This window comes from Ambystoma mexicanum, chromosome 2q (genome assembly GCF_040938575.1).
Source record: "Ambystoma mexicanum isolate Mex_15411 chromosome 2q, UKY_AmexF1_1, whole genome shotgun sequence".
Lineage (NCBI taxonomy): Eukaryota > Metazoa > Chordata > Amphibia > Caudata > Ambystomatidae > Ambystoma > Ambystoma mexicanum.
Genome location: NC_090924.1, coordinates 1,337,687,393 through 1,337,702,189, shown reverse-complemented (window position 1 = coordinate 1,337,702,189; position 14,797 = coordinate 1,337,687,393). Strand labels below are relative to the sequence as shown.

The 14,797-nt window shown below is 43.3% G+C and overlaps 1 protein-coding gene across 1 annotated transcript in view; it reads left to right on the top strand.

Annotated features, from left to right (window-relative positions):
- The window catches only part of GADL1 (glutamate decarboxylase like 1), a 689,547-nt gene that overhangs the window by 412,976 nt on the left and 261,774 nt on the right, over nucleotides 1-14,797 (top strand). The window contains exons 7-8 of the mRNA XM_069648800.1: nucleotides 9,751-9,830; nucleotides 9,964-10,018. Of these exons, the coding sequence (XP_069504901.1) occupies nucleotides 9,751-9,830; nucleotides 9,964-10,018 (135 nt within the window). The remainder of the gene's footprint in view (nucleotides 1-9,750; nucleotides 9,831-9,963; nucleotides 10,019-14,797) is intronic.

Genomic DNA, 14,797 nt, shown 5'->3' with positions numbered 1-14,797 from the left:
GTATTACATTAGGCAACAGAGGTGTAGAAGTGTATAAAGCCACCCATGCCTGCCGGAGCCTTGTATTCCTGCAACTGTCAGGAATGCACATGTGACCTTTGAACCTGCCCTGTGCCACTGCAGAGCTAGTGCTGAGGGTGCCAGGAGGATGTCAAAGCAACGGTACATGGGTGTACTATCATTTTGGCATGGAGCATTTATGAAAGATAGATCTAATTAAAATGGCAATTTTCATATTACAGATGAGAATAAAATACATCTGCATTTTCCTCTATAAAGGCGCAATGTCCTGGATCTTTTTGTATGCTTTGGCATTTTTTTCTCTCTTATATATACATGTTTCTTTGTGGATATGTCCATAAACAGTCTGGTTTGGTGCTGTTACATGATTATGAGAGTCTCCCCTTAGCTGATTGGTCAATCCATAGTACAGAAGTATAAGATTGAAAGAAATCGATTTATAGCTTTTCAAGAAAGAGTTGGTTTTCCCTTTCAAAAGAAAAGAGCCACGTCCATGGTTGCTCAGACATCATTACATTTGATTTTTCAAATTTAGCGATAGTGAGGAGTGCTAGAATGTATATCTTTGGAACAGAAGCTTCCGAGACAAGATCATGCTTTTCCGGCAGTGGCAGCCAATAAACGCCAGGCATTTATTCATGTTTTGGCAACACCAACTATATTGATATGATATGATATAATATGATATGTAATTTATAGTGTGCCAGTACACAAGTTCTTCTAGCAGTGACAAGACTAGGGAGGGAAGACAGAGGGATGACGGGACAAACAATTGTGTCATTCAGATTGTGTAAGTGCGAACGGAAAGTGCAGGGGGAAGGTAGAGTGGGAAGTGCTAGGGAGAGAAAGGGGAAGTGAAATCAGGACAGCATTGCGCTGAGTAAGTGCAGACGGGGTAGCACAGCTCTGGGTAATTGCAAGGAGACTGATCATGGAGGAGCCTGGTATCCAATGAGACTCTGAGGGTAGCCAAGCAACCAGTCGGTGCTTGAAAGGCTGGTCAGCAGAGGAGAGAAAGAGAGAGAGAGAGAGAGAGAGAGAGACAGCAGAGGAGAAAAGGAAGGTCTTGAGCTGTTTCTGGAACTTCAGATGGTCTGGCTCAGGTTTGAGATGGGCAGAGAGGCCATTCCAGAGGGAGGCACCTGCAGAGGAGAGAGATTTACCACCCATGCTCTGCCTAGAGAAACGTCTGACACTCAGAGAGTTTAAGGTAGCTGAGCAAAGGACTTGAGAAGGAAGGTATTTTGGAAGAAAGAGTTGGGTGTAATGCGGGCCCCAGCTCCAAAAAGCCTTATGTACGATGCAGATGATCTTGAACTTGATCTGTGCAGCCACCGGGAGCCAGTGGAGAGATTTAAGGGCTGTAGAGATACATTCCCTTGGCTTGAGGCCAAGTCCTGCAGTCTTGTTCTGGATTAGTTGCAAAGGGCGGAGAGTAGAGGAAGGCAGATTGAAAAAGAGGATGTTTCAGTAGTCCAGCCTAGAGAGAACCAGGGCTCTGATGACAGTGAGCTTCTGGGGGAAAATGAGGAAGGTAGAATACCACTGAGGAGGTGCAGCTGGTAATGGGCCTTCTTGGCAAGGTCTGTGATGTGAGGAGAGAAGGAGAGAATGGAGTTGAAGATGACACCAAGGATTTTTGCCTCAAAGGAAGGCGAAGGCAGAGGGCCCCAGGAGGGAGGCCAGATTGATAGAGGGAAACTGGGAGCAGGGGTCCCAATGAGAAGGATCTCCATCTTACTGGCATTAAGGCAGAGATCGTTGGAGGTGCACCAATCCTGAATCATGGATAGACAGTCAGGAATGAGGGAGAGAGGAGAGGAGGCTGAAGGGAACCTGAAAGAGAGCTCAGTGTCATCCATATAACAATGAAAGTTAGAGGGGAAGGTAGAGATCAGGTGGGCCAAAGGGGCCAAGTAGACTTTGAGAGCCAGAGTGAGAGGAAGAGCTCTGGTAGACACCTCATGTGGAGAGAAGTGTTGGAGAGAAAGGGCCCAAGTTGGACTTGGGAGGGTCAGTCCAAGAGGAAGGCGTTCAACCACTCCAGGGCCTGATCCGTAATGCCATTTTTTCCACAGAGCTAATTGATCAGATTGGCATGAGGAGGAAAGGTCAAGGAGGATGAGGAGAGAAGGAAGGCTGGAATCAAGATTAGTGACCAGATCTTCTCAGGTGTTAAGGAGAGCAGTTTCCGTGCCTTTGGCTGTTCTGAAACAAGACTGATGTTCATGGAGACAACCAACAGATTCAGTGTGGAGGGCAAGCAGAGAGATGGCCAGTTTTTCCAGTAGTTTGCCCAGGAAAGGAGAAATAGAGATTGGGCCATAATTTGCCAGACAGGTATGATCGGCAGAAGGCTTTTTAAGGAGGTGGTGCACAAGGGAGTGCTTGAGGAGACAAGGGAAAGATCCAGTGGTGAAAGAGTGATTGAAGAAATCGGCCAAGGCTGGTGCTAGGGTGTCAATTTGATCCTGGATGGTTCTGGAGGAGCATGGGAACACCTGTTTGAACAACACTTTCATAGACCGGACTTGTCTAGAAAGATTGTCAGGTATTGTTGGAGAGAAAGAGGAGAAAGGAGGAGGAGTTGGCGAGGCGCCAGAGGAGGGCCGAGAAAGGTAGAGGAAGAGGATAGAGAGTACGGGATGTCCTGAATTTTAGTGGTGATGTGAGAAGCCACAGCCATACAGAGGACCTGGGGGAGGGGGACAGTGGAGGTGGAGACTGCAGAAGGATTGGCCAACTCCTTGCAGATTTTAAAGCGTTTGGCTGTGTTGTTAGATGATGCAGAGCTGCAGGCTTGGATTTGTTCTCTCTTCTTGGACAGGACAGAGAGTCTTTATTTGAGCAGACGGCAGGCCAGTTTGTGAGAGGATGCACCCAAAGCCATCTACTTCCTCTCAGCCACCTGGCACCAGCGTTTCAGGGCAGCAAGATCGGAATCATACCAAGTGTTGCACTTGGAGGTAGGCTTCAGTCGGATTCTCATGAGAGGAGCAAGAACATCCAGGGTGTTGAAGATAGAACAATGCTGGTTATAGAGGGCTGTGTCAGAGTGTGAGTCATCTGCAGGCATAGGAGGAACAGATAAAGTAGAGGCAAAGGTATCCACAGACACATACTTTGTGGTCCGAATGACCGAGAAGGTAGGTGGCAGAGCTGGGATGGGCTTAGCCTGAGGGAGAGAGAGTCTCAGGTGAGAGAATAGCAGAATGTGGTCAGTCCAAGAAGAGTAGTCGTGAGAGGGTTAGAGAGGGGGATGTCTGAGGAGATGAGAACATCCAAGGTGTGTCCGGCAGGCGGTGTCGGGCCAGAAGGCAGAATCGAAAGAGAGAGAGTGTCACAGCAATTGCAGAAGAGCCCAGAGAAGGGATTAGATGCATCCAAGTGGATGTTGAGGTCTCTGAGGAAGAGAAGTTGAGAAGTAGAGGCAAGAAGAGAAGAGGAGAGGTCAGCCCATTCTGAAAGGAAGAGGGCAACCTGGCCAGGTGGCCTGTAGATGGTGACCACAGTTAGAGAGAGGCCTAGAGAGATGGAGAGCCAGAAGACCAGGCATTCAAAGGAGGAGTAGGCCTGAGTAGGAATGACAGAAGCAGAAAACCACTCTGGAAAGATCAGAGCTATTCCACTGCTGGGTCAGTTGGTTCTTGGTTTTGAGAGGATCTTGTAGCCATCATGGAGGAGAGTGTCAAAATTGTACCCAGTTATGTTGCCAAAAACAAAACAGAGTGGTATATTTCACCGACGTACATAACACCGAAAAACCCAGAGTATTAATTAAACATATATATGGTAGTGGGGTAAGGGGTTCAAATGAGTCGGGATGGGATTGGGGTGGCATTATAAGGGTGGAAATATGGGGATTTGGGGTGACCCGACGAAATTGAAAAAAACAAAAATAAATTGGTGTTTTTCTGTATTTTTCCCATGATTAAATGTAATCTGTAATTTGGGTCTGTGAAATCACATGTAACCTGTCAGTACTTGTGACAGAGCTGGGCATAAACCATATCTCAGTAAGAGCAAGGACATCCAGGTCAAGAGGAGATTGGGCTGAGGGTGTTGGACCAAGATGGTGCCATTCAGATAGACATTAATGATGGTCTTGGAGGAGTAGAAGGAGGTCAAGAGGGCCTGCCACTGAGTGCCACCATTAAAGGAGAGAAAGAGATAGGTGAGCGTGCAGAGACCGTATGAGGGGTTCATAGGTTTGGTGGGAGAACATCAAAGAGAATGTTGGTGAGAGTCTGTCTGGAGGAAGCACTGATGTAGCTATCAACGATAGGAAGGCCTGGGTTGGAGACCAGAATGTCCCTCTTGAATGTCTTCCTGCCAGGCTTAGTGGGAGGAATAGGATAGGAGATAAAGAAGCAGTTAGAGAAGATGGGAGAAAAACGGAAAGCACCATAGAGGGTGTGAGGAGGAAAGTAGGAGGAGGAAGGAGCTAATGCCAGAAGGACAGAGCTGGGGGTAGTAGTTTTTCAGTAATGGCCCTGGAACTCTGGAACACCCTCCCACTTCATGTCAGATCTGAGCCATCATTCCAACTCTTTAAGAAGACACTCAAAACTTGGCTTTTCAACAAATTCGATCCCAGCACCCCCAATAATCCACAAGGACAGAAATCCTTAGGCAGTTCCTTCAAATAATAACCACTCTTCACCCAGCCAGTTAGCTAGATTGCCTGAATCTCTGTACTATCACAAGGATTGTCTGCTACTGTCTCTGTACTAAAACTGTTAGAATCATATTTGTAAGATGTCTGTAACTACGCTGTTATACCTAAGGGTTTGGACATATTATAAATGCATTAAATAAAATAAATAAATAAAAGATAGATGCAACGCCTAGTACCGCACAATGCAGGATACACAGGAGGAGCAGGCACGTGACACACAATGGTACAACAATACCCCCAGTGGAGTGGGGACCTAGAGAGTGGGAGAGAGCCTAGTGGAACACAGTTCACACACAGCAGTATCCATAGTAGATGGGAACCTAAAAAGTGGGACAGAGACTAATTGGACACAGTTCACAGAACAACAGTAACCACAAATGAAAGCGACCTAGAGAGTAGAAGAGAGCCTAATTGGACACAGTTCACAGAACAACAGTAACCACAAATGAAAGGGACCTAGAGAGTGGAATAGAGCCTAATTGGACACAGTTCACAGAACAACAGTAACCACAGTGGATGGGAACCTAGAGAGTACGATGGATCCTAATGGGACACAGTTCACGGAACAACAGTAACCACAGATGAAAGGGACCTAGAGAGTGGGAGAGAGCCTAATGGGACACAGTTAACAGACAACAATAACCTCATTGGATGGGAACCTAGAGAGTGGGAGAGAGCCTAATGGGACACAGTTCACGGAACAACAGTAACCACAGATGAAAGAAGACCTAGAGAGTGGGAGAGAGCCTAATGGGACACAGTTAACAGACAACAATAACCTCATTGGATGGTAACCTAGAGAGTGGGAGAGAGCCTAATGGGACACAGTTAACAGACAACAATAACCTCATTGGATGGGAACCTAGAGAGTGGGAGAGAGCCTAATGGGACACAGTTCACGGAACAACAGTAACCACGGATGAAAGAAGACCTAGAGAGTGGGAGAGAGCCTAATGGGACACAGTTAACAGACAACAATAACCTCATTGGTTGGGAACCTAGAGAGTGGGAGAGAGCCTAATGGGACACAGTTCACGGAACAACAGTAACCACAGATGAAAGAAGACCTAGAGAGTGGGAGAGAGCCTAATGGGAAACAGTTCACAGTGCAACAGTAACTGCAACTGAAGGGGAATGCCCCGTCAGGCTCTGCCATTTGTGTTAAAACTGCCCAGAAGTGTTTTCAAGGGACTTAAATCCATCTCAATGGCAGCCATGAGTACCTTATGGTAAAACGGTACAGTACAAATGATTGGGGACAAAGTAGAATGTTGAGGAAGGTTGACATGGAAAATTCTTAACCATTAGGGAGGCCAAGTTTCACATAGCATGAGCCTGGCTATGAAGCAACAGATCACTGTACAAAATGTGTCCCTGGTAATAAGGTACAATAATATAAGTACAATTAGACTGACCTAATATTAGTGGTACAATTGGAAGTATGTAGGGAAAGAGCTAGAGTTTGGGGTAGAAATGAAGGACCCATTCTTGGTTAATTTGTTGATGGGTCTACAGCTCTGCCTCTTTTGAAGCAATACCCCTGTGACGCAGGATCAGACCTTCCAAATTGCTCTGTTGAGTCCTTGGGTATGAACCAACAATTCCCTGCCTTGCCTTCCTCTACCAGAAAATCCACAGACACCTTTTTTAATGTACAGTATTGAGTGATAGGTAGTAGTGCACCGATGATGAATAAAGGTAGGTCATTATTTCCAGTACGCCTAATGCAACATTCAGAAATGCATGTACCTCGTAAGGGTGCTGAAGGGGGTCAAGCGTGATAGTGTCCTTTGCTTGAATCATGTTTCAACATAGGGCTTGCCCTGCATGGTCTCCGTTGGTTGAACTGGAAATAGATGGGCAGCTCCTTTTTCCATCATGAGATGGTAATCACCCTGTTATTAGGCAGTATGTAATATCTCCGAATAATGTGCCTACTGTAAATTCCCATGGTTGATTTCTCTTTTATGATGCAATTGAAACTATTAGGGAATGGCTTACCTCCAATCCCCCCCAACACCAGGACTCCGGTGAACTTCATCGTTGAAATTATGACAATTGCATTACAACGCAATTTCTTCACCTTCAACAACACCATTTACTTACAAACTAAGGGTACGGCTATGGGGGCAGCGTTCGCACCCAGCCTTGCCATCCTGTTCATGGCGAAATTTGAGAAAGAATTTGTGTTCTCCTATAAAAATAGCTGGCAACTTAATATTAGCAATTGGTACCGTTACATCGACGATGTTATTTTCATTTGGACAGGTACTGCAAATGAACTCACCGTTTTTTGGAACTGGCTCAATTCGTGCAACACACATATTCAATTTACGATGGAACAAAGCAACCAGGAGATTAAATTTTTGGATCTTACAATCCGCGCCATGAATGGAAAGTTACTTTGTGACCTCTATAGAAAAACAACAGCCCGAAATACTCTCCTTCACTTCACTAGCAACCACCCGGCACATATCAGAAACAACGTACCCTACGGTCAGTACCTTCGAATACGCCGCAATTGCTCCTCCATAGATGACTATAAGGTTCATGCACAGAGCCTTACCACACGGCTGCTAACCAGGGGATACCCCAAGAAACAACTCAATTTAGCAAATAGGAGAGCTCGAAACAGCAATCGCGAGAACCTACTTCAAAAACATCAAGATAACACAGCCCCCCGGAAGAAACAACTAACGTGTGTCGTCACATTTGGAGCACACACCTCAAAAATCAAACAGATAATCAATAAACATTGGCATATTGCACGCCTGAATATACCTGAGGACCGTGCCCCAAGATTTGCATACAAACGAGGAAAAAACCTGCAGGAGCACCTCGTGCACTCACTTTTTCAACCTGTTTCACAAACCACTCGCACCCTTCGACCGCTGCAAGGACACCACCCGTGTGGTAACTGTGTAGCTTGCAAACTCACCAAAAAAATGAGTTCTTTTCAAATTGGACGCCAAACTTGGACGCTCCGGGACTTGACAAACTGCAAAAGCCAGAGTGTAGTCTACTGCATTGAGTGCCCATGCGGCCTACGTTATATAGGCCAAACCTCACGAGCTGTCAACACAAGAATATCTGAACACAGATCCAAAATTAGATGCAAAACCATTACTGCACCATTGGTTGAACACTTTTTGAACTTCAATCACACCCCCAATGACATCCTGTGGTGGGTAATTGAAAAAGTAAAAGGCGGACCAGACATCAATCACAGCCTCAACAAAAAGGAAGCCCTATGGATTCATAGGCTGGATACTTATCACCATGGCCTCAATGAAATCTTTCAACCTATCACCTAATAATAAATGATGCTGACCGCATGCTCTTTCAAAAAGTACCGCTGTGCACATGCATTCTCCAAATATGGTTTACGTGATCCTGGGCAGGAAGATCATTGAGCCAATCCTTCCACCAACCCCTTCCCGCAATACCATAATCCTACTGCGAGATACGCCTAACACATAAAAGCAAATTTTAGCATGCCTAAATATATATGGCAGTGAGCGCTCGTCTAACTAATGTGAGCACAAGCAAACCGGTATTATAACGAACTACCAGCTTGTAGTCCTTCCTGGCAGCAAGGGAGCATGCGCACCCTGAAAATGCTTACTCTGCTACTTAGAATAAACATCCCCATTACGCATGCGTGGGCGTCCATAGCTACGCGTTCGTTCACTCAGCGAGTGCCAGCTTCACTCCGCACTCCAGCGAATATTTCCCCTGCCGACTCAACTCACGGCAGACGAAGGCTTCAAGAAAGCATGACCCAGCGCCAATAAAGCGACTAATGAGGTGAGACAGAGGCCTCTGAATTATCTCACCCTCGCGGCTCGGCCGCGGCCAACACCCCCCCCCCCTCACCCCCCCCCCACAAAACCCCCCCTCGGATTAATTTCACAAATGTATACAGTGTTGCTGAAAAACCATCCTGCTTCACGGGAATATTTGCGCTCTCAATTGCTGCTACGTAAACCCGCGAGCATTTATTTCCACGCACGATTGCCGACACATGGGCATTCACTCCATTCATTGCATCTGCCACTAAACAGAAAATGCATTAGGGCGTTAAGGTCCATTTAACATGTCCTTTTACACATGCAATATGACCCCAAGGGCCATAAGAGAGAGAAAGTTATACACATCTCTCTAACAAGAAGCTTTTATAGTTGCACCCTCACTTAGCCAGACTACAAACGAATGAATTTTACATAATGACCACAACAATAAATAGACATGCTACAATTCAATTCTTCTGCACGTTAGAATCCCCAAATGTTGTATTAAGCTGCATATGTTCTACTGAGTACTTAGGATCGAACACAACCTGATGGAAATTTCCATTCATATCTAACAGCTTGAAGACCGTCTATGAAAACTTTGACACACTGGGACACCCGCAAACCTGAGCCAGGCAACTATACTTCGGGTCCCAGGACTAGACGGTCCTGCCCTATCCACAACACGTGATTACACCAAACGCTTGAACAAGGCGTACCGGCATGTAAGTTTGGAATCCGGTCGCCATGAGATTAAATTCTAATGCAACCTCGGTCCCATTAATAGGGACCCCTAGGGTATCACAACCAATCTCATCACTACCTCTGTCACCCCCCCACAGGGTCTCTGATTCTCAGCCCTGATGAAGGCGGATCGAACCTCAAACCTTTACCGCCGAAACGTGACAAATACAGGAATCAACAACACACCTGTTTCAAACCAAATTGAAACCAACTTTTGCTGCTAACCAACTTGGGATCACGTTGGCTAACGACCAGATATCTAACATGAAAAGACCCTTGAACATTTGTAATTTCTCCCGCCTAGAAATATTAGACTTGAAATATTCTATACTTACCTGAATGTATATATTTTCAATTGCCTTAATGTTTTGTACATAGGGATTGCTCTAAAACTGTATTCCCAAACTTGTCTATTGTCTTTGGATAACGACCAAATAATTATCCATTTTTTCAAATATCTAGTGGTTACTAGAACACAGTAAAGGTACACATCTTGTTTCATGATTTCTCTTTTAGTGCCATTACTCCATGGGGAAAGCCGCATCCTTCCTGGGCATCGGAACCGACAATCTCTACCTTGTGAAGGCTGATGACAGGTGAGCAGAACAAGCTCAATCATTTCTCACTATGAAATCTCACTTGTAGAACATGATATTGTTTAGAAAATAAAAAACATAATCACATCACATTTTTTAACATAACTGAAAGCACCAAATCTGTGTCCTTTAGAGGTAAGATGATACCTGAGGAACTGGAGAAACAGGTCGAGCGGGCCAAGCAAGAGGTGAGAGCGAAACGTGGGAGTGTACCTGTGTGAACGATATAGAGTGGGAGAGGGATGCAAGGCGAGTTAGGCATTTGTAGAGCTGCATAGAGTCCCTCTGGTGTATTATGCATTGTTCTTGCCTTGCTGGCCACTCATCTTCATGGATCTTCCTTTGGGGTAATGAGAAGCAACACTTTAATGGTAGCACTAGTTTTGATCCGGTGCTTTTGTTCAGGTACAGCTCCCCCGCCTGTTAACTCCATTTGTATAATACATATCATCACACAAGACATACCATTTTCCCCAATATGAGACCCTTGATCAGGGCGAGTAACCTCTGTTTGCATCGTAACGGCCAGCAGATTGCTGTAACCCTATGGTACAAGGCTATCACCAGTACGTGTAACAATTGATTGCACAAACTGCTACTCCAGATGTAGATCTTTGATCTTTAGATACACAATATCTTTGGAATTGGTGAGCAACCTTCGCCTGTCCATATCGTTTGGACTAGCAATCATAGGATTCCTCACTGTTGACTATGCTGGCTAAGGCTGTTGGGAGTTGTAGTCCAAAACATCTGGAGAGCCAAAGATTGCAGATCCCTGATCCATTGGATGACAAAGCTTAAAGAAGGGCCGGGAAAAAGAGATCATGTTGAGAGGGAGGTAATGTGATAACACATAAGTTCTTATTCTCGTCACATACATGTTTTGTAGTGGGAGCTACTAGTGTTACATGGTGAGAAGAGCATCTTCTTCTCAAACCACTGTTACTACTTCTACTTTTCTTCCATTAAGTGCTATTCAAGCGAACTACTAATTCTATTTAGTGAGAACTACTACTTCTCTCATTTCTACTAGTACTACTTCTCTTCCACTAAGTACAGTGCTTGTGCAACATAGTGAAAACTAGTAAGTCTTCTCTTCCAATAGTTCCATTTATGATACTTGAAATAAATGGCTAGCACTACCAAGAATGGGTTAGAAGTGACCAGGTGCTCCCACTTGACAAAGAGGCCATTGCAGCAGGTCAGCCTGAAGTAGACTGGGCTGTGCATGTTTTGTTGGTGCACGATAGATGGGGACCTGATCAGGTAGCAGAGGTGCAGAGCTCTTCAATTATAACAAGCGTCTACAAAATCAGGGTGGAAGTTCAAAAGCACAGCCTTACATCTCTCAATTGCAAATGCAGAAAAGAAAACAAAGGAATTACATATGGCAATGCTCTCAGAGTGATGCAGGATAGTGGAACATTACCTCCACCATTGATGGAACCCCAAAAGCCTTTTGAATCTTTTTTAAGAAGCTCTGGATTTGCGTCATTTGGTTTCAGTGGGTCTAGCTGCTGTATTTAAAATGTCTGTATGTGGTTCATGATGATTGATTGCCAACATGTTTATATTGATAATTCTGTAAATAGTTTGAATCCATGAAAGGTGTGTTATGACAAGATACATTTTGAACATTCAATACACCTTTGAGGCCAGTTCACTATAAACCTGTAAGGCAGTGTATTCCCTGTCTTTTTTGTATCTTGTATTCAAGTACTTTTGTCATGGTATGGTCATGAAGAAGTACCTAAATAATCGCTCAGGGCTTGATAACCTGCTTTCACTCTAAATCCAAACGTATCCAACATATGTTATTCTTGTGTGACCTATTCTAAAAAAAAGGATCCGTTCTTGGTATTCAATGCCAATGCACAAAGGTCTGCTGATAAAGAACGAAGCAAATAATGATTGAATCAAAAACATTAATTCAATAAAACATTAAATTACATGAGTATTTAGCAACATGTATATTTGATTAAATTCTAGATAGTTTGTGGTAATGAAATTGCTATTTTCCCGAAAAAAGGTTAAAATGATTTAATACATTCCAAACATAAATTAGGCATTGTAAATACATGGAATGCCCTCGGTAGGGAATGTTAACATTCAACAAGTGTTTAAAAAGATGTATCATTTGTCAAGTTAATAGAGTTTTTCTTTTACATGTGATAATTGATAATAGCAAATTCTAAAATGGATCCATTGTTTTAACCAGTTTGGGGTGTAAAATGAATGTTTGTATTTGTTAATACATCCACCACAGGCATGTGAATGCAACCTGAAGACCGCTTGTGCAAGTACTGACAAGTCAGCTAATTCTCTAATCCATATGAGGCCATTTGAATGAGTACCACTCAATGGGATAATAGTAATGCCTTTCATTATTGAGAATAAGGTGGTAAAACACAGTTTAAGCACCGTTTTTTGTAATTTATGAAAGGTAAAAAACAATCAAATTTCACAAGTTAATACAAGTTACAGTTGTATGAGTTGTAGAAACTTTAAAACGTATTAACAAATCCCACCAACGTTTTCAAAACTTTCAGAATGATTGTTATACTTTCACTCCTACAGCTGGTGTTTTGAAGGTGTTCTGATAAGATTAGATCACCTTAAGAAACATTTGACATTTCGTTTTCCTCAGTAAAGCTCTTTTGCGTTTTACCTTCCATTGTGACTTATTACGTCTGGTAAACATACAAACTAATCTATTTTCAAATCGCAACCTATCACAAAATGCTGTTTGCAGTTTGGACCTTTATGAATTTCCAATGCATTTCTAAATATCCTAAACTATGTCTACACCATTTTTACTACCGATTCCCACTTATAAATGTGGTTTTAAAATGTGTCAATGGCTATTTTGACTTTTTATACAATGTCTTGTTAGTTGATGTCCTTCTTCGGTGGCGGTCCTTCCAGCCAGATCATGGCCTGTCGCGGCTGTGCCTGCTCTCATCAGATTGTCATCATTCTCTGTATTGCCACTAGATCATATCATATTTTTTAGGTGCTTTCCTTGTTTTGTAAATATATTTTCTAAAAATCTACATTTATCAATTTCCATGATCATGCACTCCTAGATTTTATTTAACAACTGTTTTCACATTTAACCACCTAATTAAAGCTTTTTAAAAAACGTACATCTTTATAAATGTAAGCACCTATTCTATTATTTTAAGAAACCCTAAAAACGTTCCAAGACTTTGAACAATGTCTACTTTTTTCAACACTTTTATTATTGCCTTTTCTATGTAAAGAATATGCTTGTCTACTGTTGATCCTTTATAAAGTCATTTTCATACAAATTCCTTTAAAACAAGGGCATTTGAAGAAAACGTTGCCCGCCATGTTTTCTTGATATTTTGAATTGTGGACCTAAGGTTTATTTTAGAAGTAGACCCACTCAATAAAAAGCACCCAGAATGACCTCAGAACCGTGAAAATAGGAAAGCAAATACTGCTATATTTTTCTAATTGAAAAAAAAGTTAGAGGCATGGACTTTATTTTCAGTAGTGTGCACTTGGATTGCTGCTTCTCTTAGGATATTGTGAAACCCAATAGAAACTGGTTTACCATGGATCTAAACCATGTCTCCGAAATAACTGAAAGAGGAAACATGTCAGGAAAACCACTAACAAGCGTCCATCAAGTAGGATGCTAGTGCATGCTTTTGCTGACATCTTTATACAAAGAAAGGACATTTTGTAAGCTCCAATCTCTGTTTTGACACCTGCTGTGAAAGTGTTTTGATGCTTGCACGTATACAGTTAAGGGGGGAGGAACAGGACGTTCTGTGAGTCTTTACCTCGGTATATTGAATGTATAAGAATACAATGGTGACTCCTTTATGCAATGGCACACACGGCATTTACATTGATGTGCACAAGCAAAACAGATGTATAAATATATAAGAGGTACAGAAAAAATAAATATGTGAGTGTACGCAGAGTTCTTCACCTCTTTTCTAAATATGCAAATGCACAGATGCAAATGCACAGATGCAAATGCACAATGATGTCAGTTCTGTGGATGTAAACAATTGGAGCTGAATGGTTTGATAGCCTTCGTGAAATCAACATTTCGCCAACGCACAAGAAACTCCACAGTTTTTGTGTCAGAGCATAGCCCATAGTCCAAGGTAATTGAAATCATGGCAGCCATTACAAATATGTACGTTATTTGTTTGGGTTCAAATAATGCTGTGGTGGCCTTAATGTTCCGATGGTGTGTGCCAGACAATCACTCCAAGGAACCAAAGGGCATCTTCTGCTTTAGCAAATAGTAGCACTGCCGCCCCACCCGTTGAAGTAGCTACAAAAGTCCCCCCCTGCTCTCTCCTAGCCCCACCAGTCTGATACCAAACACAGCACTAGTGCAGCCAATACATAGCCACCCAAAAATGAGCAGGTACAGTGTTGTGCAGGCACCTTAAACCGTCTCTTCTGAGGGTTGTGATGGGGGGTGTGTAGGCACTTGCATATGGGCCTCATTGCAAGTTGGGTGGTGCAGGTAAATTGCAGCGGTATTACCATATACCGCTGCATTGCCACACTCCCCAACTATGACTCTGGCGGAAAGTTGGAGTATACACCAAATTTCTTCAGAATTACAGCCGGCGGAATTCTCTCCATGGGAATTCTGCTGAAATCCTGCTATGGACTACAATTAAATAGGTACTAACATGAACACTACCACTTATAATCCGGTGGGAAAACACTGCTGGGCCAAGTGGCAGTAACAGTAATTCTGTTTGGTGGTATTGCAGTGGATTTACCGCAGAGATACCACCAATCCTATAATGAGACCCAGGGCTATTTCCTCACAATCCTATAGTTATTTTTCCATTAATTGTCGAAGCCAGGACTAAAGCCTGCCACTCTACAATCCAAGTAAGTAACTTAGTCACCAGACCAAATTCCCTGGCAGCTCTGCTCAAGCAGTTTACAAGAGACTTTGCACC